General features: G+C 37.2%; 1 protein-coding gene across 14 annotated transcripts in view; it reads left to right on the top strand.

Annotated features, from left to right (window-relative positions):
- Positions 1-26726, top strand: part of LOC135712708 (MAP/microtubule affinity-regulating kinase 3-like) — a 384511-nt gene that overhangs the window by 230876 nt on the left and 126909 nt on the right. For 9 of the 14 annotated variants that reach the window (XM_065235710.1, XM_065235720.1, XM_065235721.1 and 6 more), the window contains exon 2: positions 340-1582. In XM_065235710.1, coding sequence (XP_065091782.1) covers positions 458-1582 — 1125 coding nt within the window. In that variant the 5' untranslated portion in view covers positions 340-457. Of the gene's footprint in view, positions 1-339; positions 1583-17842; positions 17929-18058; positions 18505-18955; positions 20072-26726 lie in introns of those variants that run through there. The other 5 variants (XM_065235715.1, XM_065235722.1, XM_065235717.1 and 2 more) reach the window with 4 other exon arrangements.

Below are 26726 nucleotides of genomic sequence, written 5' to 3'. Positions count from 1 at the left end.
CAAGTTTTTGCTTTGTTTTTAATGCGCATCGCGTGCATTACAGTTTTGTTCATCAACGAGTGTAAAACTTCCGTCAACATCGTCAACCATCCATCGTCGCACACCGGGCCATTCAGCCTACAATTGTTTACGACATATGCAACGTGCATGTGACACGCGCTTTCGTGACCGACTTTCTTGTACGACTTCCCTATGTATGACCTTTTCGCTCTGCTGTGTGCTGGATTTAACAGATTTTCGTGGAAAGATTGCTTTATAGACAGACACTAAACGTCACGCGTTCGGAAACGGGTGACACAGAGAACTATTTTCCAACTCGGATTACATTTTATCGTGTAGGTACCAACGACACTTGCAATAAATTTAAAAAAAAAAAAGCAGAAGAGCCAATTGAAAAGTCAGTGAAGTACATATTCGCGAAGGACCGCCTGCGTCTCCCTCCCCGGGGAGGTGAAATATGTACGAAGTGGCCACGATCGCTGGCAACAAACTAGACGCGTACGCCATCAAGAGCCTATCGAACATTATGGGCCAGATTTCCAGTACAGGGACCAGCAACAACAACCACCACGGCGGTGTCACCGTAGGTCGTAATGGGAAAAAGATCTACCATCGGCACTCGTCGGTTCAACCGGCACTGGCCAACATCAAACTGTTGAAAAAGGAAAACTCCTTCAGCGGAAAAGACCACCACATCAAGGATCCCCTCCACAAGGCACGGACGGAAAGTAAAAACATCGACCAGCTACTGCACGTAGCCTCCAACGGACAGAGTCCCGCAGCCCCACCGGTCAGTATAGCGACCACCGTGAGCAACGATCTGAATCTCAGCAAAGGGTCCAGCACCGTGTTCAGTTCGACCAACAGCAAAGAATTTTTCAAATCAGGCGACGCCTACCACAAGACTGATATTTGTTACTACAAAACCCTGGACAACGGTTACCACAAGTTACCTTCCGACTCGTATCACAAGATGACCGAAGGGTGCTACGTCAAGCTGGCGGACGGTAGTTTCCGCAAACTAGACGATAAGGTGCACTCCCTAGATGCCAATACCGTCCTCGGGTCGGGTGACAAGCGCTCCGGAGCGACTCTAGGAACCGGATCAGCCGTAGACCAAACCACAACCGGCCGAAACGACGACTCCGGTGTTCAGTACCGAGTCAAGAATCCGGTCCTGAAGTTTCTCAAACGTTCCAAATCTCACACACCCGCCACCATAGCGCAGCTACAGAAGGAGAAGAACCGCCTCAGTACAATCCAATCGCCGGATGTGGACGCCGGACGTCCTCCGGTATCGCACCAGCAACAGCAGCAGGTTCTGCCGGGTCACCACCACCACCATCACCATCACCACCATCAGCAGCAGGATTCTGCTGCCTCCAACAGCACCAGCACCACCAGCAACAACAAGTCACAACATTCCAGCAATGCTCACCAGCAGCAGCCACAACCGAACCAGAACCGTCGGGTCATGGTCACCATGATCGATGGGGGTCTACCGGTGGTGGCCAAGAGTAAAGCCATTCACGATAAGCCAAAAAGTGCCAAAGCTCGGGCCCAGGATGCCAATAGGGATAAGGTAAATATGAATATTTTGTTATAGTAGAATTTTAGGGAAATTGGGATATAATTTGTGAATTCCGAAAAATGGGGAAATTTGAAAAACGATGCTTTGATTTTTGGGCATACCGCTCTAAGCAGGGAAAATAAATCATAATTTTAACAGCATCAATCAACAAAAATATCCAATGTACTGATTTACATGATTTCTGCACCATTGAACTGTGGGTCTGGATGGGAATTTAGAAAGATGAAAAAGCTAGTGGGTTTGTTTTTAGTTTTAGACGATGTTTTCATAAAATTCTCCTTATTTTTTCCTTTTGTTTTGATTAGGGTGGTCCTCAAATTAATTTATATTCTAAAGCTAACTTTATTTTTTTAACAGAAAGATGCACTTATTTAATGTTATAACTGACTTTATTTCAAGCTTTGTTGTCCAAGAATCCTTTTTTCTATTGCTTAATATTCCCATTTCAGCGCATTTTTTTTAAATTGAGTTAGGGTTCACCATAATAAAAAAAAATGCTCTTAACTTTTTTATTAAATTTTTTTATGGGAAAGTATTTTTAAAGAGAATTTTAAGCGAAAGAGCAAAAAAAATATATTTCAAACTCGACCTTCTCCGATTTGCATGAAATTTTACATAATTAATTGTAATGGTCAATCATTAACATTTGTGCTCAAATTCGGCCATTTTGAATCTTGCAAAAAAATCAAAATGTCGTATTCGATATTTTTCAACAAATTATAACTCGAAAACGTCAGTTCTAATCGAAATGACTTCTGAGACCAGTTTGTAGAAAAAAAAACATTTCTCAGGAAAATTGTACACGGTACAAAATTTCAGTTTAAAATCTAAAAAACAAGAGCTTCAAACTATAATAGAATTTTTTTAACCCCCTAAAATATTTTTGAATTTTTTTTATTGAAAAATATGCAGATAACTTTTGCGCAGATAACTTTTTTTTAGACTTTCAAATAGTTTTCTGCGCTTTATATAGGGAAAATGGCTCTAATGTTGGCCTATGGATCTAATATTCGGCCCATCGCTAAAAATCTTTTAGTTATCAATTTTATCATTGGGACGGTATTAATGGATATTTTTGGACGCTATTGAACATTTAGTCGATTGCTAAAATTATTTATGGGCCCAAATTAGGGGCATTTAGGCCGACATTACATCCATTTCCCCTATATGCAAACAAGAAGTTCAAAAATTTAACCAAAACATTTTGTTCCATGATTTTTGTACATTTTAAAGTGTCCATCTGAGTTCAAAGTTGATGTTGCAAGCAAGAATGCTAGCATTTTGCATACGCTGTTAAATGAGCAATGTTCAAAAAATATTAAAGAGGGTCTTTTTTTAGATTCTCGCCTAAAATAACATGACCTTTTTTCCGTCGATTGGAAGTGGCGTTTTCGAGTTATGAATTTATTTATTGAAACATATCGAATGCACACAGTCATCGAAATTAAGCTGTGTTTGCGCAATATTTATGTTAATTGTACATAGGAAAAAAATTGTTGGATGGGTTTTTAAATCTGCATTTGAAGTAATACAAATTGTTTGTCAACAAAAAATAGTTCAAATTTCTACTAAAAGTTGATGTTTTACGATTTTGGCCAAATTTAAAATTTCCATTAGGGTGGGTCAATTTTTATGGTGGATCACAACCCCCTGTTATCCAATGTTCTTCCGATGTGTATTGAGGTCCCCAACGACGGTCTCAAATTTGAACCAATTTGGTTTGGATCAGGATTTGCGGGAGAATTTTAAATTTTGTATGGGGAAATGTATGGGAATCGAAACGAACCTATTCATTTGCTTGTCAAAAAATCAAATTCTTCCCAAATTTCATCAAATCTCGGAAATAATTTGGGAATATTATGCAGAACAACTGCAAATCGATTTTTCTTTTGAGAAAAAAGGTATTGTTATATTAATTTGGACCTTTTGCACCGTGCTTACATACAGGTGTGGAACACTTGGTCTAAAGTGAAATATTAGTAACTGTTTTTTTTTACAAAGATCAAATCGATTTGCAGTCTTCGAAAAAGTTGTATAGTATGCTGAATCTAAGTCCGAGATTTGGTAACATTTGAGCAATATTTTTGGTTAGCAAATGAATAGGATCGTTCCGTTTCCCATACATAATATAATTTTTTTCCGCAAATCCAGATCATAACCAATTTCGTTTAGGGGCTGTTTATAAACTACGTAGATTATTTAGGAGTTGACAAATATCTACGGTTCATTACAATTTCAAAAAATTGTATGGACGATTGTCTACGCGGGAGAGGGGGTCTAAAACCTCTAAAAATCGATCTACATAGTTTATGAACAGCCCCTTGGGACCTCAATACGCATTGAAATAGCAGTGGGAAACAGGGGTTTGTAAAGTTGCCCCACCGTAGTGTCCGTGTCCCTCAGTCCAGCTCAGTCGGTAAAGGCGCAGCTACATAGCAAGACCATGCTGGTGGTGTCTGGGTTCGATTCCCGGTCCGGTCTAGGGATCGTTCGGATTGAACACTTTCTCGACATCCTGGACATAGAGTATGATTGTACTTGCTACACAATTATGCTAATGCAAAAATGGTACAGGCATTGAAAGCTCTTATTTAATAACTGTGGAAGAGCATCTAGAAGTTGAGAGCACGCAATAAGCTAATATGCGATAAGCAATAAGCTTGAAATTCGAAGAATAATAAGAAGAAGTGTCCGTGTTTATTGCGTAATACCAGAAAAGATAGCATTTTTGATAAGCGTTGAATTTTACGTAAGATTAAAAATCTTTAAAATGTATCTTTTTTTTGCTATTGAAGTTTGTTTCGGCCGGCGCCGGCGCCTGCTATCTAACCCCAATGGGTCTGGTTTCAATCCAAGCCGAGGTCGGTGGGATGTTTCTGAGGCATAACAATCTCTGGTCACGTCTTCCTTCGGAAGGAAAAAACCCGTTGGTCCCGGCCAATGCCACCTAGTGGAGGAATTCCATCATCCAACAATCCTTGACTCCCTGATCAACTTTGCCGAAGAAATCATCCGTCTAAATAGTCAGGATCTTGAGATACAGCAGCGCAAACATATTCACTTCGAATGCTCACTAGCGCCACCTAGCGGAGGAATTTCGAATTGTTCTGTCCATCATCCAACAGTCCTTGACCTCCTGATACACTTTGCCGAAGAAATCATCCGTCTATATCATCGGTAATTTGAGATACAGTATTCAAATCATGCAAATTAGGAGATTTTAGGGCAAAACTGTGAAAAACCCCAACTTACCCTATCGTGCCCAAGATGAAACCCACTCCAATCGATTCATGAGACTTTTTTTCTATAAGAATGACTATTTTTTAGTCTCTTGTTCCAGCGAGCACCGAAGTTATTGAATTTTAACACATTGTTTCGATTTTGTCCGCAGTCATATTTTTACGCTATTTAGCGTTTTAAAATTATTTAGAAACTTCAATATCACTTTATAAATCAATGGATTATTTGCGTGTTTTTAAGTATATTTTGTCTTTTTAAGCGTGCTCTATCATTTGATTCCAAGACTATTTTGTCCTTTTGCAGGCCATTTCTTGCCATTCTAGTATTTCGGAAGGACAAGGACATTGTGGAAAATTTTGGACATTTTGGACATTAAAAAAAACCGCCAAAATGGCCAAAAAATCCAAAATGTCCAAGATTTTCCACAATTTATAAGATTGTGGAAAATCTTGGTCGTTTTGGATTCGATGGCCAAAAAAATGGTCTCCGATGGCCAAAATTTCCACAATGGGATTGACTTTACAAAATACTAAAATGACTTTAAAATCGCAAGAAATGGCCAAAAATGGTCCTAAAAATCCAAAATGTACAAGATTGTCAGTCTTTTTGGATTTGTTGGCCATGTTTCGCGATTTTTTAAAATATTTGTTAAAAAAACGTAAAAAATGGTCTAAAAATCAAAAATATCCACAATGGGATTGACTTTCCAAAATACTGAAATGGCTTCAAAATCACAAAAAATAGCCAAAAATGGTCCGAAAAATCCAAAATGTCCAAGACTTTGCACAATGGCCTTGACTTTCCAAGATACTAAAATGGCCTTGAAATCTTAAGAAATGGCCTGAAAATGGTAAAATAGTCTTGACATAAAATTATAGATAGCCCCTGAAAACGCATAAAAAAATGCTTAAAAACATTCAAATAACCCTTTAATTACAGCTACAACCAAAAATCTGGTATTGAAGTTTCTAAATGATTTTGAAACGCCAACAATTTTAAGAAAGTTTGATTCCGTTAGGATGTTTAAGAAAAAATCATTCTTAAAAAAATCCTTAATGCAAGAAATGCCAACAATACAACAAATGACTTTAAAGTCACCATAGTTGTTTAAAAAATAACAAAATTACTTTAAATCGACAAAATGGTGCTAAAATGCAAGATCAATGAAACAAACATGCTTAAAAATTGAGCAGTTCCAGGCAAAATAGCGAAAACAAAAATGGATCTTTGAATCAACCTCACCCGATTTGTATGAAACTTCACGTAATTGTTTGTTACGGGCGATGATTCACATTTTTGCTAAAACTCGGCCATTTTGAATGTGGTACAATTTTGAAAATGGCGTCCTTTGAAAAATTTCAAAATGGACAGAAAAGGCATTTCCGATCGAATGACGTCTGAGACAAAGTTGTAGAGAAAAATCTCGTCTTTATGGAAAAAATAAAATATAAAGTTAATTATTTTTTATTTAAAGTAGACATTCAATAAAAATTTAAAAACTCAAATATCTCAAAATGTCATTGCCCTAGATTTGATTTTTATTTTTCAGGAAACAGCTTATGAAAAATGCAAATTTTTGGAATTTTCAAAACCACGAACACTTGAAAACCGACTTAAACCGTAGAACAAGAACTTTTGGTCAAATTTTTAAACCTTTTATTTTAGTACACGTTTTTGTGCATTTTTTTTTCGCAGAAAATTATTTGAATGTTTGAGACATACATTGTTTTCTGAGTTTATATTTCATTAGAAAACAATGATTTTTAAAGTGTCCATAATTTTTAAAATTAAAAATTTTTCATGTGCTTTTTGATTTTTTTTTCAATCTGGTAGGACATTTTAAGATATTTGACATTTCTAAAATATTTTTTTAAATATATTTTCCCAGAAAATTGTTATTAATTCAAAGTAAAAATTCTTTAAAAATATAAATATCTCAAAACGTCGTTGACTGATAAAAAAAAAATCAGAAAAAATCTTAATTTTGGAATTTTTAAAACCATGGACACATGAAAACTAACAAAAATCGTAAAACAAGAGCCCTTGGTAAACATTTTGAATTTTTTTGTTAGTACGCTTTTTAGAGTAGTTTTTCACAGAAAATTATTTGACGTGTCTCAAACATTGTTTTCTGAGTTTAAATAAAATGCGTTGTTCATTACAATGTTTAAAAAGATTGACAAAAAGTTCTTGTTCTACATTTTTTGTTAATTTTTAAGTGTCCATAATTTTAACCATTCAAAAAAATATTTTTCATGAGTCTTTAAAAAAAAGTTAAAAAATCTGACAGTACATTTTGAGATTTTGTACTTGACTTAAAAAAAAATTGGAAATTAAATTGTTTTTTGTATATTTTTACTGAAAATTGTTATTAAATAAAAATGTTTAAAACTCAAATACCTCAAAATGTCATTTTCCGATTTTCGATTTTTTTTTTCAGAAAAAAATGATGCATTATGCAAACTTTTAGAATTGTCAAAACCAACTGACTGACAAAAATTGTAGGGAAAGAACTTCTGTTAAAATTGGAACTTATTGTTAGCACGCTTTTTTTATTGCATTTTTTTTCACAGAAAACGATTTAAAATTCCTCAAAAATTGTTTACTGAGCATAAATTACATAAAAACAGTTTGAACAAAAGATTCAAAAAATTAACCAAAAGTTCTTGTCCAACGATTTTTTAAATTTTTAAGTGTCCATAATTTTAACCAATATAAAAATTCTCATAACCTTTTTTTATATAAAAATTCAAAAATCTGACTGCTCATTTTGAGATATTTAATTTTTTATATTTTTTTGTAATTTTTACTTGAAATTCAAAAAAAATGTTTTTGTTTTTTCCCAGATATTTGTTATTTATTTAAAGTAAAAATTCAATAAAAATGTTAACTCAAATATCTCAAAATTTCATTGCCCGGTTTGAGAAAAAAAATCGAAGAAAGCTAATGAAAAATGAAATCTTTTAGAATTTTTTAAACCATGGACTCCTTAAACTGACAAAAATCATAGAACAAGAACTTTTGGTCAAATTTTGGAACTTTTTGTTAGTACGCTGTTTCGTGAATTTTTTTCACAGAAAAAGACATAAAATATCTCAAACATTATTTTCTAAGTATAAATTACATGAAAAAAACCTTTTCACAAAAGATTCAAAAATTTTAACAAAAGTTTCACGAGTTTCGAGTGTCCATAATTTTAATCTTAAAATAAAATTTTTCATGGATTTTAAAGAAAAAAAATCGAAGATAGGTTTTTTTTTTTAAATTTTGACTTGAAATTACAAAATTATTCTTTTTTGTACATTACCACAGAAAAACATTATTTTTAACTACTACTTTGTCTCAGACGTCATTTCGAACAGAAATGCTGTTGCCAAGCAACAATTTAAAAAAAAATCGAAAAGCGCCATTTTGAAAATTTTAAAAGGTTATTCAAAATGAACGAATTTTAACTAAAATGTGAATCGTTTCCTATAGCAAACAATCATGAAAGGTTTCATGCAAATCGGAGAAGGTCACAAATATTTCCCATTTACCGGGATGCCAAAAATGGCCGGGAAATTGAAACACTAAAGCTTAATTATTACATTTTTGGTCAATGTCTAAATATTTTTTTTAGCTCCAGAATCTTGGAATTTTTTTCAACATCCATAAACTTGAATACTTTTCAAAATGGATCAAGATTTAATCTGATGTTGCAAAGGTTTCAATAATTTCTATTTTTTATCTCTAACTTCCCACAATTCGGCCCAGTGACCCATTAAACCTGGCATCAAGGCTATCGGCTTAATTAACAATTTGGCCTATCGATGTTCCAAGATTTTGGAATATAGAAAAAAAAATTACTTGAAAGAAATCAAGTCCACTATCAATTGTAAAATTTAGTAGGTGACAGAAACATTAATCAGTCTTGTTAAAGTTAGGCTGGAATTATAATTTTGTATGCATCGAGTGTTTTTAAAATGAAAAACTCGTTTTCTAAAAAAAAAACATTTAATCACAAAGTTTTGGTTTTTAAATTTGTTTGGAAGGATTAACTCTTCTCTCCTTCTTCGGAAAGTCCAAATGTGGGTGACCTTCCTTTTTCTACTGCGACGAATCTGCCGCAACAACCGTCTTCATCGCGGGAAATCCCCCATGACGGCGACCGGTTCTCCAAAAGTAAGCCAAACAAACATTTTTATAAATGACTATTTAAACCTGTTAATGACAGGTTTCGGAAGATCTGCGCACAAACAACCGCATCATCATCACCATCATCCTCGTCTTCGGAGGGGCTATAATAGCAACACCATCAGTATCGTTTCTTTCCCTTTTCCCAAAGCAAGCGCGCTGAGCAGTGCTGTCACTCATATCGGGTGGTTTCATAGTGGCCGAAATGTTTTTTTTTGGAAATCTACCCCGCGGGTAAACACCTCACCGGTTCTCTTTGACTGATTAAAAAGTCATAAAGGTTCATTCATGGAACCATTACCAAGAGTGACAGATGATTTCCCTTTCCGTTTTCAATCGAGAGGTGGAATGTTTGTTCGTGGTTCAGGTGCAACTGTCTGGTCCCAGGAGAGTGAAAAATCGATTCTCGCAGAAACTAATTGACTATGCTTGCGTTGGAAGTTGGGTCGTTTTAAGAATTTCGGGTATCCCCGGTCCTCGGCCTCCCGGCAGTATCCATCCAACCTACGGCGAGATAGAAATTGTTGAGACCAACAACCGCCTGGAACGCCTACGCTAGATAATTTCAATTTCTCTCCTGTGGAGGATGGCCACACCCAGTCAGGCGTAGGAATTCGAAGCAGCACGTGAGATCTCGTGTTTCTATACAGCCACACCACACCGTTGATGCTCATCGCAAATGCTTCTCAAGTGGGCGATACGGCGAAAATGGCACACGTTTTAAATGGGACTGGCGACGGTCCCCAATGACTGTTTTCTTGTTTTTTTGGTCTACGACACCGACGCGCGAGTTCGCTAGAGGCATTTCTGGTGAATTTCAGTCCGCACGATTGCCAAATTGCGCTTTTCTTCATACACGGCATAGATATCACATGAACCAGCTATTGACACTATAAAAATGCCAAGCTCATTGCCGGTCTGTGGATCATCGTTACTCTTTTGGGACTATTTATTGCTCTTTCACTTCACTGCACTGGCACGGAAGGAGAATACCAAATGGAGTAGACATATGGAATCAGCATGAATCAGCCTTTCTTCCGAGTGCTAGGTGCTCGATGTTTGAACAAGTGCCAAATTTAGGTCGGTATCCCTTCTTTGTCATTTCACAGAAAGGCAATCAATTTATTGACTGAAATATGTTGCCCCGGTGATTTTCGGAAAATTTGATTTCCAAGTTTCAATTTGCGATAGGCCGATACGCATGCCATCCTGGAATTGTGAAAATGTTTCGATGGTTTCTTCCCAGAAGACTAAAAGTGACATCAATTCACAGATAGAATCGAAAATTACTAAAGATTGTGTCATAATCGTATTTAAATTTGGTCTAATATGAACATGAGAAAAGAGGCAATATGCTAATAGTATACAATGACTTTAACCGTGAGATAATTCTGCATACAACCTTTTGAAAGGCCTTCAAGGTAATATTAAATATTGCTTTAATTTGTTTTGATTTCCATCAATTATGTTTTTCTAAAACAATTTTTGAAGAAATAATTTTTTTCAATTTTTTCACGACTGATTGCGAGTTTTAATCAAACTTGACCAGCTGAAACTAGAATTCAAGAGTTAACTCTCGGCATAGTTTCACAAACACCTGTACAGCTTGGATGTCATTACGGTGGAATCATGAGCTATGTATCAATTTTAGTGAAAATCATTTTTTAACATATTGATTCCCCTATGTTGGCTCTAATGTTGGTCTATGGATCTAAGATTTGGCCCATCGCTAAAAATCTGATATTTATCAAGTTTATCTACATTAACGCGTTATTGAGACGGTACTAGTGGATATTTTTGATCGCTAAATTAGGGGCATTTAGGCCGAAATTTTACATCCATTTCCTCTATTTACATTTATAGAATTATTGTTTAACCAATTTATTCCAAACAATCATGCAAATAATAAATAGTGTGTTGTTTTTCAACCATTGAACCATCAGCAGCATTCGTTAAAAATATTCAATTATTTTTGTTCCAGCTTATTGAATTTCCCCCGTAGTCTAAATTAACCGGAAAAACCGGGAATTTGATGAGATTCTCAATTACCTATTAATATACCTTAATTAATCGAAGTCCGATATTCTCGAATATTTATATTAGAATCTTGAACATTTCTTCATGTTTGTAATTCTTTTCTTTGGAAATTTTCCCGGCCAAATATATATATTTTTTTATTTTTTTTTTAAATGTCCATTTTGAAAATTTTACAGCTGTAATTATTTAACCTTCCTAGTGCATTGGGGTCTTTTTGAACCGGCGTCACAAAAAAAGCTCTAATTTTGTAACGAAATCTGATAAAACCCTAAATGTCCTGACCTTTCCTAACATTCAGAAATGAACATTTTGCTGTCAAAATGAGTTTGGAGCAACCGCAAAAAGTGACACATAGATTAGCGCGTCAAAAAAGACCCAGACTGCAACACGTTCCCAAAAATCATTTTTTGAACCGATTCAAATGAAAGATAAAATTTTTATAGAGGCACCCTTCCCAGAATTTCTCCAATGTGACCATTTAGACTACCTTGCACCGATTCCGATAGGACACAAAAGGACATTTCCAAAATTTCAGGTACTGATACCGTTTGCCGGCTTAAAATATATGATTTTTCATCCAGAAGTAAATAGACATCATGCCATGTACCTAAAGATGTATCTGGCTACATATGGATACATGGAACCAGTTACCGTCCAACATTTATGATTTTTCATCCAGAAGTAAAAGGACATCCTGCCATGGATCAACAAGTGGATTTGGCTACATCTGGATACCCAGAACCAGTACCGGCAGGGCCCTAAAAAGGACACTTCCAAAACCTCATGCAATGGTATTGTCCGACGGTTAAAAATTTAAGATTCATCATCCAGAAGTAAATGCCATGGACCAACAGATGGATCTAACCACATCTCGATACCCGGAACACACAGGTGGATATGGCTACATTCGGATACCCAGAACCGATTCTGGCAGGGCCCCAAAAAGGACACTTCAAAAACATCATGTACTGGTACTGTTCGACGGCTCAAAATTTGTGATTTTTCATCCAGAAGTAAATAGACATCATGCTATGAACAAACTGGTGGATCTGGCTTCATCTGGATGCCAGAACCCGGTTTCGGCATGGCTCCAGAAAGAATACTTCCAAAACCTCATAAACTGGTACCGTCCGACGGCTCAAAAGTTATGATTTTTCATCCAGAAGTAAAAAGACATCATGCCATGAACCAACAGGTGTATCTAACCACATCTGGATATGAGGAAACGGTTCCGGCAGGATCCCAAAAAGGACACTTCCAAACCTATGTACTGGTACCGTCCGACGGTTCAAAATTTATGATTTTTCATCCATAAAGAAATATTTACTTCTGGATGGAAAATCATAAATTTTCCAGCATAATTGTGTGGCAAGTAAAATAATAGCCTATGCCCAGGGAAGTCGAGAAATTCCTAAACCTAAACGGGATTCGAACCCAGCGACTTTACCGACTGAGCTTAGGGGGAGCCGATTTCGTGCCACGATTTATTGAAAAATATAGAATATGACGTATTAATTTAATAGTAATTTTATTAAAATTAGATATGAGTCAAAATGGCCGATTTCATTACAACTAGTGGAAAAGTTTCTAAAATCTGTTTATTTTTTCGCGAATTTGACCTGGAACTGCTCTACTGCCAGAGAGTCACATGACGCGCAGAATAAGAGGTATTACTACGTGACCGTGATAAAGTTGAAGCGTTGGTAGAAAACGTAACTTTGAGCTGCTCGAACGATGTGATTAATTATCAAATTATATGACTCATGTTTTCAAATATAGTTTGCAAATTGGATAATGAGCATATCTTTAAACTGACTCAGCGATTCAGCAACAGGATGTTTTTCGCAATTATTTTATTTGATGAGGCTCATTTAAATTGAAGAAATGATCTTCGGCGCCAGCAGTCTTGCAATGAATCTACATGCTAGTGAGACGCCAATGGATAGCAACTGGATTACGTATTACAAGTTTTTTTTAAAACTATGTGCTACCTAAGTTTTTACACTTGAAATTAACATTTATCAGAAACGTAGAATGTTAGGCCAATTTTTTTTTTCTTATGAAGAAAAAATAAACTTTCGGTCAACCTGGTCCATTTTAAATGATCTCAAATTGCTGTGTAAATATCACATGCATCTGTGACAAATGTATGACACCGAACATTTCCAGATCAATGACGTACCAGAAGAGCAAGCATCGCAAAAAAAACTTGAACATATTCACCATTTTAACGCTCTCCCTATGTCTCTCGCTCACAGGGCCGTATTTACGTTTCGGGAGGCATTTATGGGGGCCCATCTAGTGCACCCACCCAAGTCGATTTTACAGTCATTAAATTTCAAAATCTAGAAACCAAACTGGTTAGTAATTCATTTAACCCTTTGTCGGTGTCTTGGCTTTTTTTTAACTAGTTCATTTATTTGGCAGGCTCAATCGCGTTAGCTTTACGGAGCCGATAGTTCATGGGTCTTTGTTTGTAACAAAATTCACTTCATTCTATGTCTAGTAGGAGTTGGGCCGAATACTCGCGGCTTACCCGAGGTTAGAGAGGTACATTGTCGAAGGATAGGATCAGGGGAGGAGCTTGGGGACTATGTGTCTTGGTGTCTTGGTTTATTTTTGAGTCACAGACAAAGGGTTAACATTCCTCGTCTCTAAACTGATTGGTTTTGGTAAAAAAAACGTGATTTAAAAAATATTAGTTTTAGAAATAACAGTGGCATCCTGGGAATAGGTTTCCGATCGTTTCACAAAAAAAAATCGCGTTTCCCAATTCTAGGGAAGCTAGTTCCCTGGAAAACATCTAAAATGACATGTTTAATATGCAAGACACTCAATTCTGTTTTTACGCGATTTGCATTTTTTCGATTTTAACCTCATGCAAGATGAGTGGGTATAGCATTTTTAATACCACTTGATTTTTCTTTGATTTTTTGAAACAAGTTGCTTTAAATTTGGTTGAAAATTAAGATAACACGATCAAAAATTGAGGCGCAAAAAAAATCACGTAAAACATAATGTAGTGTACACCATTCCTGGAGAGATTACTCTGTGTAATAATAGTAATGACATAATGTAATAATAGGCCTAACAATAAATTGAAAAAAAATTCCATAGGTTAGAAGGAACTTCAAGAGAAATTAAAAAAAAAATCCGGAGAAAGTTGGAATATATTTCTAGAGAATGTTTAGAGAAACATCCAGAGAAATCATAAGAATTTTCTGGTTTTAGTTAGAAGAAACTTCAGCGAATGAACTTCGGGGAGAAGTTGTAGGAATCTTCCGGTGGAAGTCAGACGAACCATCCGGATGAAGTTGTAAAAAAAAACATTCTAATAAAACTGGAACAAGCCTCCACGTGTTCATTTTCACTTTCATGTAATTTCCCCTCATCGGTACCGGTAAAGAATGACACATATTAACGGCACCATGAGAAGTTTTCTTTACACAATCCTTGGCAATGTGCCCTTCAGTCCCACATCTGTAGCAAACTGCACTTCGTGATGCACCAGTTCTGGTACCCGTTGATCTAGGATTCGGGTTTCTGCTCAATCGGGACTCAATCGAATTAACTTTACAGAGACGAGGATTCTTTTTCACTATACAATACATCTTAAAACTATAGCCAAAAGGTATAACACAAACACTTTATCTTCCGCTGTCCAATGAGCCTCCTCCATCAGAACGGGAGCCGCTTCCAGCGGTTCCATTGTATGGCAGTATTGCCAACGGGGGGCAGAGTGCTTCAATTGCCGCAATGGACGCAAAACGTGGTCAGCACTCACACACTCATCACGAAACGGTTGCTTTCCAGAGTCGACGACGCATCGACTGAAAGAACTGCTGATGAAGAACAATGAGGAGGACCCACACAATTGTTGCTTCCGAGTAAACAGACGATCGCGTGACACACATCGAGAGTGGCCTGCTTCTGTCGACAGTCGAATCAGTAATCATTCCACGGATATGTAGATGGAAGAATGCTATGGGAAAAATTCCAATATAAGTTAGAATAATGTTCTGGGAGTAGTCGGGCCACTTTCAGGAGATTACAGACATTCAGGATAAGTTGAAAGAATCTTTCGGAGAAAGTTTAAAAAAAAATCCCTTGAAACCATCGTAAACATTTCTCTGGAATCATGGTTAAAAACCTTTGAAATTATCCTGAGAAATCGATTTCTTTAAAATATTATTTTTTTATTTTTAACCAAATCGCTTCTCAGAATTACTTTGAAATTTTGCTCATAAATCCTTATAATTATTTTCTGAATTATATTGAAACATTGCTTAGAATTTCTTATTAATTTTCCTTCTTTTTTTTAGTTAATCTCAGAGTACGATGCTATTGGTATTTTTCTCAATATTGCATTGAAGTTCTCTTATAAGTATTCCTCAGTATTCCATTGAAAGTATCTTCTAATCATTAAAGAGTGAATTTTCACCAGAACTACCAGAAAAAAATCACATGCTATTCTGCTCACGATCCCCATAAAATTCTTCTCAGAATCTCTCTTGTAATTCTAAAAGTATAATAACATTGGAATTTATAAAAAAAATCTTAATTCCTACTTTAAAAAAAATCCTCAAAACCTGTGAATTTTCACAATCATCTTTTGAAATTTGCATTTAAAAACCTTCTGCATTTCAGATCAAAAAATAAAGAGGTTAACGATTTTACTGCTTTTTTATTTGAGTTGTGCTAATTTGTCATACAAAACTGGGTTAACTTTTTTAAGTTGTAACCATATTGCATGGGGAAAAAACATGCTAAAGAACAACATAATTGCATATTTATAGGGCCAACATGGGCACTACTTAAAATGTGCCTTTGATGCTACTTCATTTTTGGTTTTTTTTTTAAAGTAGCAATGGTATAACCTATAACTTTCGATTTTTCACGTATTTCAAAATGGGTTTTTGTGGGATGAAACTTCACACTTTTTACCGTCATTTCCCATCAAAATTAAAAAAAATGAACAATTTCAACTTGTGACAGTATTGCATGAAAACGATGATAAATAGAAAATCACCAATCGGATGATATACTGTAGGTGCAAAAGCAGCTCGTAGCAGACGTGAGTCTCTTTCCACCCCACCGCTGGTTGTCAAAATGAACCACTCATTACGCCGTCTTAAGACGAACCAGCCCAGGGCTGAAAGTCTCCTTAATAAAGATATATAAAAAAAATACGCAGTCTGCTGTGAGTAAGTTTTTGTGAACGACGGCTGGTACCATGAGCGATCTGCTAACCACGCTGTTTCTAGTTTTGCAGATTTAAGCAGAATGATGCGCAAGCCAGTGATACTCGATTATGACGACTGGGTTAGGGAAAAGTTTTTTTTTTCATGAATACAGTCATAAAATTATCACTTTTTATTTATTTATTTTTCAAAAATGATTTACGGAAAATGGGAAAAGTATTTATTACAGCAGATTTGTAAAGTTTTGTCCTATCGATCGGTGTATTTGGATTTTAATTGCATCTATAAATTACAAAGTTATAAACGTTTAAAACCTAACACCGTTCCGTGACAGTCGCAATTTTAGATTATCGAATTACTGTACCCTGTACCTTCTCGTAAGACGTAGTCTACGTGGATACTAACTTTTTAATTTCGATTTTATTTTGAGAACTATCAAAGAACATAAGAACACGTGAAAACGCATATTTTGAAGGTCATTGAGAATTAATAGATGTTGTTTTACGCAAGTTATGACGTTTTGTGCGCTCTTGAAGTCCTTTGAAGATGGTTCTCAAAATAAAAAAGTTAATGCAAAAATGAATGATAAATAAGTTGATGAGATAGCATTTTTATTTCTTTAGTAAAGTTGCTTGATATTAAGTTATCTAATTCATTGTAAAAGCAAGTATTCCTCTTAACATTAAACATAAAAAGTTACACATTTTTATTTCATTAAAAGAGGACCACACTAGTCACTACCTACACCAAATGGAAGATCTTAACTTGTAGACAAACTCTTTCCATCCAAACATCGATTGTTATCGTGAAGTTTTACGAGTGGTTGGCATTATGTAAATTAAACAGGGTTCTTAATTTTGATATTCAAATTTCTAAATTTTGTGGGGGCCCCTAAAATGTGTTGGCCCGGGGCCGTGGCTCCCTTCCCCCCGTAAATGCGGGTCTGCTCGCTCTCCCCATTTGTGTCAACAAACAAGAACTAGAGGGGAAAAAATCCAGTGACTGGCCTGCCACTACCAGCATCGTTGTCATCTCAAATGACAAGAATGACAACGACCTTGCCCGGCCAATGCGTCACATCGGCGTCGTCGTTGATCAGAGTGATGTTCCATACACGAGTAAACAATAAACATTCAACCGCTTCAGCTGGTAAATTACACCGCCACACTTGAGTTCGAAAATGTCCCACGAATTGAGCGACGAGGTCCCCTCGTTTGAACTAACGACTAATGAAAATGACCCGATAATTTCCAGCACCTCTCTTGGGAATCATTTTTGCACCAACCAACCTCTTGCAATGAACTGATAACAAGAAGGTGGTGAGGTGCTAATTCGTGTTTTTATCAATCGTCCAATATTGTGATTGTATGTATGTTTCTGTGATAGCGATCGATAGGCGCAAATTTTACCGAATGATAACACACACTGGTACGCCCCCCGGCTTTGGTACAATCGATAACCGATTCTGCTAAAACCGACAACGATGACGACCGGCCAGTTTCGTACCGAGTTGCGACTTTGGCGAACGCGCGTGATCGTCTTTTCTCGCCCGATCCCTCTAGGGAAGGAAAAATAATATAAAAGGAGGTATTCGTCTTTGACGTCATCCCTCGGTTTCGCGCTTTGGTTCTTCCGGACAAATGCGGCGCCCTAGTCCTTAAATGGGACCATGGTTGTTCTGAAAAGGTAGACTCAAGTTACCGAGTGACGGGGGATTCAATTTCAACGCATGTCGGACGGAGAACAAAACGTCGTCGTCGCAGTCATTGGTGATTACGTAGCGAGAGTAACTTTGATAATTACTCATACTAGAGCTCTGTGGATAGTAGTAGCTGGCAGTTAGTAGTAGGGTTTAGAAGATAAGATCCCCATGTGCTTGTTTGAGTAAGAGCGGTCGTGCAGGTGGATGAGATCACACTCGCGGTGCAGATTCGCTGTGTGATGGAAGAGTGAGAAAGAGTGCGCGAGTAGCTGGCTAACAACGATTTTAATTTGAATGGAAAACATTTAATTGTTCAAGCGGCGCTGAATCACATGACGTACGCATACGACGGCCGTGGTGTGTATCGCTCGCCAAATCAAGCTTCATAATTGGAGGTAGCGCATTTGCTCTGCCTTGCTGCGTATAGAGGTGTGAAAGTGTTATGATTGTCGAGTAGTGAAATCGATTCGTCTTTCTCGCTGGAAGTCCGGATCTATAACCGGGACAGTTCGGATCGTTAAAAAGTGCATTCAACACGTTCAGAATAACAGCAGACCCTGGTTATCACCATCACCAGTGTTACCGTTCATTGTAATCTTATCTTTTTGTTGTTTCGGGTTGAGGACCGTGTTCCGTTACGTTTGCAAAATGATAAGATATCGTCTGTAGCAATATACTCTATGTTCCGCAATGCCTTCGGTTACCGCTGTTGCTGCTGCCGCTACAAGAGCAACGTTGTTGTTTGCAACGGTGGCCAGAATTTGATGATCTGGCAACGCTCGATGCCTCCCGCCCTAGAAGTCAAAGCTCGCCATGATAATTGTGTTGTCCTTAATCATACCACTCATCAAACGCTTAAGTGTTCAATGTTCCTTGTACTCATCTGGGTTATCAGCGCTACGAGACACATCGGTTATGGACATTCGGCTGTCAGGATCCACCGCTCGAATCGAATGTCAGAGCTGTTAACTCTAATCACTACGTTATTTCTTTCGTTGATCCTACTTACAGCTGACGATGACCTTCGCTATCTAAATGCTCCAACGGGGAAAAACCAGTGCACCATATAGAGACATTTTCAGTGAAGGTGAAAGTGTACCGCGCAGTGTATCTCTAACAAAAAAAAACAAATCCACTTATACTAGTGTTCAGAGCGAAAAAAAATAATAAAAAAATCAAGCTGTCATCCATCTGTTCGCCATGAATTCCAAGGAGTTTGAACGCAACGAGCCGAACCGGCGCAGCATCCGGCTCAAACCGAACAAACTGGAGGTCGTCACCCTCGGTGAACTACCGACGGCCGCCAAACGCACTACCCTTCTCAGTTCTCCGCAGCCGGCTCGCGTCGCTGCCAGAAACCTGCGCAACGAACAAAACTCCTGCGGACAAATCGACATCCGTGATGGCTACAGTCTTAAACTCAGTGACATTACGGGACTACCCCCGAAATCCTCCCATTCGTCTCCCATAGAACCGGAGGATCAGTCCCTCTCTGTGCTCCAGAACCTCGAACGTCAAATCCATACCATGGAGTTTGACACCCGCATGAACGCGGACCGTACCGCGGACGTACTGGATTCGAAAAAAGACCGTCCGGTTCACTATGGCGAGCTTCCGAGTCTGCTGAACACCGGCATCAGCGACGTGTCCGGAAACGGTTTCGGGTACATGGACAAAACCGGTGAAAGCGACAGCGACGACAATCTCGGTCCCAGTTCCTTCAAGCGCGGTGAAGACTCTCGCAGCTCCACCGGTGGGGCTTATACCTCCGCCGCATCCCGTAAACTCAAAACCACTCGCGTCATCAACCGAACCGCTTCCGACTCCAAGAACGCCGAAACTACGGCCAAGCTCCTCCGCCAGAAGAAGCCGGCTCCGCGGCCTCCGATGATCATTCCCACCACCTCGCCTCCGCAGGTGACCAAGCTGGTCCCGAAGGAAACCACCCCTATGGCTACAGCAGTCGGTGGATCTTCCGGTAGCAGTTCGGCGGGTTCCTCCTCGACAACGGGAAGCTCCTCGATAGCAGCAGCCAGAGCGTCGCCAGCCAGCAGCGTGAAGAATTCCACCGAACGAAAAATCAGCTCCGAGATAATGAAACACTTGGTCAGTCCGCAGAAATCTCAGGTAATGTGTTGACTACTGTGCGGCCGATAAGAGTCCGCTCTTCGATATAGCTAGCTAGCGATTGATGATTGATTGGTTGCCATGTTTTGCTCTGGCAAAGCGTTGAAGGAACAAATTATCCCTCTTCCTCCAGTGTGATAAGCTTCGTTCTTTGCGGCACCAAGGCCGCCGCGGTGGACCGATATGAATATCGTAGCTTTATCGTTCGCAGGAAACTTTCCATGGATAACTTTTCTCGCTTTTGCGTATCTTCTTAGCGTTATCTAGTTGGAACTTTTGCTGCTGGCGTTGTTGTTTTCAGATAAATTTAGTGAAATCTTGATTTCTTTTTCAAAAGAACGTATCTGCTTTTGTAAACAAAGATTCAAACGGTAATTTGTCGAAGCTCTAAGCACTATCCCGCAAGCTAACAACATCATCTTGTTGGCGAAACATTACCCTCTTCTGATGGTGGTGTTAGTTTGCGTGGGAGTGCTAGGAGTTTCATCGTTCAAATTTTTGTTTACAAAAGCAGATAAGTCCCTTTGAAAAAGTAATCGAGAAATGTTGCTGGAGCTGACGTGGTTGTCATCGTGAACTTTATCGTCAATTCTCCGAGCAATTGACATTGGTTTTTGTGTGTGCCGAAACAACCAGGTTGAACCGTAAATTACCACAGATTCAATCAAGTTTAATGAGCTGCAACTTCTCAGGATGAGCATCAACATTTCATGGCTACTGGTTGGTTATATTAATGATTCATCGGTTGATTTTGAGCCAGATTGTTTGAACAATTTTGGTGGAATCCTTTTTTTGTATAGTGCCTTTTTCAAAACTTCGTCTTAACGTGTCCCGGAAATGTTCTAAAGCCCACACCTCAAACTTCACGGGAAAATAAAAAAGGAAATAAACCAACACACTCAAAGCTCTTCTTTGGCGGTTTTTAAAATTATGGTGGTCCTCAAATTATTGTTATAGAAAATCTAACTTTTTTTTTAATGAAAATGCATGTTCTTCAGCAAAGTTATAGCTGACATGATTGCAAGCTACTTTTCTGAAGAAATTTTTTTTAAAGTTATATAGGGTTACAGGATGTAATGTCAGCCTATCCCCTCACTTCGGCCTATCAAGCAAATAACCCATTAATTCAGCACAAAATACACAATAATAATGAAAAACTAATACCACAACTGCTGTAAAATTGTAATCCGTAAAGTAATTGCCCATTTTTTGGGCACATTTTGAGCATTTATTGTTCTTTATCAAAGAAAAAGTTTAGTTAAATTTACTTAATTTTCGATTTAAAGGCGCCATAATCTTGCCGTATTATTGCACTAACGAAAATCTACAGAGCTGTGGTCATCAAAAAACCTCATCATACTTTGAAAGTACTTACCTTTTTGTCACATACTAGAATAATAAATCAATAAAACACTTTTCACTCTTACTGCTAATATAAAAGCTTTAACGCTTTTAGCGCTTTATAACTATGGATCGAACATTAGGGATGTAATGATGATGCTTGTTCCTAATTATGGCCTACGAACTTTATTCGATAACTTAGTTTTGGTATTGGTGAAACCATTCGCGTAGACGATGACTCTGCAACTGTTCACTCCTATAGGAAAACCCCATAAGCAGTTGTCCAATATCGTGAAACATTTAGGGGGGGATTGACTGCACGCTATTTCTAAACAACCTAAATTTGAGTAGAATCTACTCATATCCGTCAAAAGTAGGGCTACCGAAAATTGAGCAAACAAAATTGCAAATGACAAGATGACAAATGAATAACATCGTTCTGATTCAGGTTAATATTTTCCATTGGTCATCTTGTTAGTCTAAACTTTGTTTACTCAATTTGGTGTACCCTACTTTTGACGAATATGACTAGATTTTTCTCATATTTATGTTGTTTAGAAATAGCGTGTGTACCGTGTTGACCCCTCCTTTCACGCAAAGATTAACATTTTGCGTACGGGATTTTTCAGTGGAATGAAAGGATAAGAATGTTTCACGAAGGGGGCGACCCCGGCGTAGTGGTTAACATCCATGCCTCTCACGCCAAAGTCACGAGTTCAAATCTTACCCCCGGACAAGTCACGAATAACCCAAGAGTGTTAAAGTGACTATAAAAAAAAAAAAAAAAAAAAAAAAAAAAAAAAAAAAAAAAAAAAAAAAAAAACTCTGAAAGAAACCTCTACTGTCCAAAACAGCCTTTAGACGGGGGGTAGATTCATATAGCTGGGACAAAACCAATTGAATTTTTCAATAAATACTGTGCCAACGGAGCAGTTCCACACCAAATGATGAATTGGATAAACTCGGCCTTCTCCGATTTGCATGAATTGCATAATAGTTTGTTATCGGCAATTGCTCAAATTTTTGATCAAAAATTGCAATATTAGTAATATTAAAAAAAAAATAAAAAAACGGTAACGGCACATCTGATCGAAATGACGTTTGAGACAAAGTTGTTTCTCTACAACTTTGCCTCAAACGTCATGTCAACAATGTTATTCTGAAAAAAAAACAAAAACAAAAATATGTGTATAGTAATTTCTAGTAAAGTTCCGGAATAAATTTAAGAACTGCTTGTCTGATTTTTTAAATATTTTTTTTTACAAAAAAAAACCTCATAAAAAATGAAAAATCGTGGAATGTTTAAATTATAGACACTTAAAATTGTCAAAATTCGTAAAACAAGAACTTTTTGTTAAAACGTTTTTACACGTAATTTATACTCAGAAAATAATGTTTGAGAGTTGGTTGTAAGGAAATTTTCAGTAATAATGTTTGAGACATTTTAAATCATTTTCTGTAAAAATACACAAAAAACATACTAACAAAATGTTAATGATTTTTATCAGTTTTCAAGTGTCCATGGTTGTAAAAATTTCAAAAGTTTGTATTTTTCATAGGTTTTGAATTGCTAAGATTTTTTTTTAAATAACAAAAAAAAATGCCGTCGTTTTTTTAATGTTTTCTATTGTTGTATTTTTTTAACGTAGGAATACGTCTTTAATTTCTATATGTGACCCCTAACATTAAAAAAAAAATCAAAATTCAGACATGTAACGAAGAATTCCAAACACGGACGCAACGATAGAGCGCAAATCGAACAAACGACACATTGCGCATGCTCACATGAGCAAGTTCAATGCTTGGTTGATCGCTCACCATTTCACCAATAAAAGGAAGGGAGGAGAAAAGCAGCGATAATATTAACGCTTGCCAAATCGTTTTCTTCGTCGCACCAATACGAAGACGACGCAGTGTTGCCACATTATTTCCAATTTTAATTTGTATTTTCACCGTAAAAAATCGTTTGAGTCTGTTTCTGGCTGACACAAATCCGTAAAATAATCTGTATAACTTCTATGATCTTATTGCAGATCGTCGTAAAAAATCTTTGGGTTTATTTGAAGTTCAGAATCGTTTGGAATCTTGAATAATGACTTAAGTTTGCTTTCTAAAGCATTAATCTATTTAAAAGACCTCGAAATCCTGAATCTTGATTTTTTTGAGTGATTTGTATTTTTTTAGGGCCACCAATTCAAAACTGATAGAGTTAAAGGGTGATACGGTCAAAATTTGGTCAAGGGAAAACGCGTGTAAATCGGTGAAATCGTTTATTTAAAAAATCAAATTAAATTTCTTTTTCAAGTTCAATTAGTATAAAATTCAGGAAAAATATTCAGTTAGGCTTCGGCTTTTCCAAATCCGAATTGCCGGGCCTTACGCTTGACCCCTGCCATCAGATTTTGTACAGCCACCTTGTCCACCTTCTTCGCCGCAGAAAGGCAGTTTGCCTTGAACTGCTGCTCGCCCTTAGCAGTTTTTTTGGTCTTCTTTAGGTTCCGCTTGACAATAGCCCAGTATTTCTCAATTGGGCGGAGCTCTGGCGTGTTGGGAGGGTTCTTGTCCTTGGGAACCACCTGCACGTTGTTGGCGGCGTACCACTCCATGGCCTTTTTACCGTAATGGCAAGATGCCAAATCCGGCCAAAACAGTACGGAACAACCGTGTTTCTTCAGGAAAGGCAGCAGACGTTTATTCAAACACTCTTTCACATAAATTTCTTGGTTGACAGTCCCGGAAGCTATGAAAATGCTGCTTTTCAAGCCACAGGTACAGATAGCTTGCCAAACCAGATATTTCTTTGCGAACTTTGACAGTTTCATGTGCTTGAAAACATCTGCTACCTTTCCCCTTCCTTTTGCCGTATAAAACTTCTGTCCCGGAAGCTGCTTGTAGTCGGCTTTGACGTACACAGCTAAAAAAAGTAGTGTAAATTTCCGTTACTATGATGCACATAAATGGAGCGTCATATATCATACAAATTTAGATTATAGATCGTGTAAATTTATGAGACATATCATGCAATATCCCGTATATTTTATGCAACTGTCCACTTTTGTTTGCAACATTTCTTGCAAGTTGCTAATTTACGTGAAAAGGAAGTTTACATGTATGAATGTTTGCATGCATGGATGTTTACATCGCCAGTAAAATTCAGAATTTTTTGGTGTGTAGGTTTCGTCGTCCATTACCACGCAGTCAAACTTCGTCAGCATCGTCGTGTACAGCCTCCGGGATCGCGGTTTGGCCGTCGTATTTTGTTTATCATCGCGATTTGGAGTCACTACCTTCTTGTAAGTCGATAGTCCGGCTCGTTTTTTGGCTCGATGCACGGTTGTAGACGATACACCCAGCTTATTTGCGGCATCTCGGAGAGAGAGGTTAGGGTTTCGCTTGAAACTACCGGCAACTCTCTTTGTCGTCTCAGCGGCTTCCGGTTTTCGATTTCCCCCCGATCCAGACTTCCTGGCTGTCGACAAACGTTCCCCAAACACTTTAATTACATTTGTAACGGTTGATTTGGCAACTTTTAGCGATTTTGCCAACTTTGCGTGCGAGTAGCTCGGATTTTCGCGATGCGCGAGCAAAATTTTGATACGCTGCTCTTCTTGTTTGGACGGCATTTTGACAACTGAAGAGTGAATTCCAAAATCAAAATAGGAGCAACATTCTACACACACACACCTTCAAAATGAGGGGTGTTCAGGTTTTTTAAATGCAAAATTGAAAGAAATACGTCAAGTTGATATTGACCAAATTTTGACCGTATCACCCTTTAAGAACTAAATGATCAACATATTTGTTCCGTCCACTAGCGGTCCTACGTCTAGCTTTCGTTCGTGCCACTAGGCACAGACCCTTCTACTTTTCAATTGTATTTGTTGTCAATCAGTGTAGACCGTTTAAAAAAGTTGCCCTAAGTGATATGTTTTACATTTTTGTCTGTGTTAGAAACATTATAATATGTCTTAAAAATAATCGAAAAGCTTATAAAAAATGTTATCTTTGGTGAAAATTTTAAAACTGTACACTTAAATATTAACAAAAATCATAGAACAACTACTATTGGTAAATATTTCGAACTCTTTGTAAATGATTAAGAAAGACTAAAAAAATGATTTTCTGTGTCAAATTAAAAAAAAAAATATTTCAAAGTTTAACAATTTTATCAAAAATTGTTATTCAATGATTTTTGTTAATTTTTAAGTGTAGAACTCTGAAATGTTACAGAAGATAGAATTTTTTAATAAGCTTTTTAATATATATTTTTTTTTAATGTTTTTATTCTAGTTTTTAACAGTTTTTCTTTTAGTCTTACTCAACATTAATTGACCTTGCTTACTGTGTACTTTTTCCTGAAAAGTTATGTTTTTTCCTACAACTTTGGCTCAGACGTTTTCGAGTTATGATTTGCTGATTTTTTTTTATTATAGTCACTTTAACACTTTTGGTTTATTCGTGACTTGTCCGGGGTGAGATTTGAACTTGTGACTTTGGCGTGAGAGGTATGGATGCTAACCACTACGCCGGGGTCGCCCCGCTGAAAAATATCGAACACACAATTTTAAAATTTTTGATGTTTGCGGAGGTGGTCGCATCAGATTGATTTGTTATTTGGCGTGGAACTGTTCATTACCAGTCTGTTACATATTGACTTGTATCAGGGTTAGACGGTCACTTTTGGATGGAATGTATACTGCCTATGGTCGCATATCAGTCCCATATGGAAAAAAGGAGGCATGGAGAAAATGGTTGTCGAAGTTACGAAGTGCAATTCCCATGTAAATATTTGAAAAATCATAGCAAAGCTATTTATATTTTTTTTTCAAGTTAGAACCAGTTGCAATGAGGCTTTCATGTTTTGTTATATCAGCGAAAAATATGTCAATTCGAAAAGCAGAAGTTGATCAGGTGACTAGGTTTTCTGATGATAGACATGCAAGCGCCTTGTAGTGAGAAAATGGTCAACTAATCTGTCGCCCATGTAGAAGGTTTCAACCACCTGAATAAATTTTCCGAAGACAACAACTAGTTAAATCTTCCAAAACTAGTCTAGTTTAATTTTTGGAAACCTATGTCGAAATGAATTTAAAATTTTCGATTCATATAAGGTTTAACAAACCATCATTGCTTTTTCAATCATCAAAAGCAGTTTTTTGTTCAAATTTAAAATTCTGCCAACGAAAATGTCATCATTGCATTCTACTGGCCTACCGGAACACAGTGATGACAGAATTTTGAATTTGAACGAAAAAACTGCTTTTGATGATAGAAAATTTAATGATGGTTTGTTGAATCATAAGGTAGTTCAAAT

This window comes from Ochlerotatus camptorhynchus, unplaced genomic scaffold (assembly GCF_037179485.1).
Source record: "Ochlerotatus camptorhynchus isolate MF236.1 unplaced genomic scaffold, CSIRO-AGI_Acam_v1.1 ptg000503l, whole genome shotgun sequence".
NCBI classification, from domain to species: domain Eukaryota; kingdom Metazoa; phylum Arthropoda; class Insecta; order Diptera; family Culicidae; genus Ochlerotatus; species Ochlerotatus camptorhynchus.
Note: the sequence above shows the minus strand (reverse complement) of the source record. Positions and strands in the feature narration are given on the sequence as shown.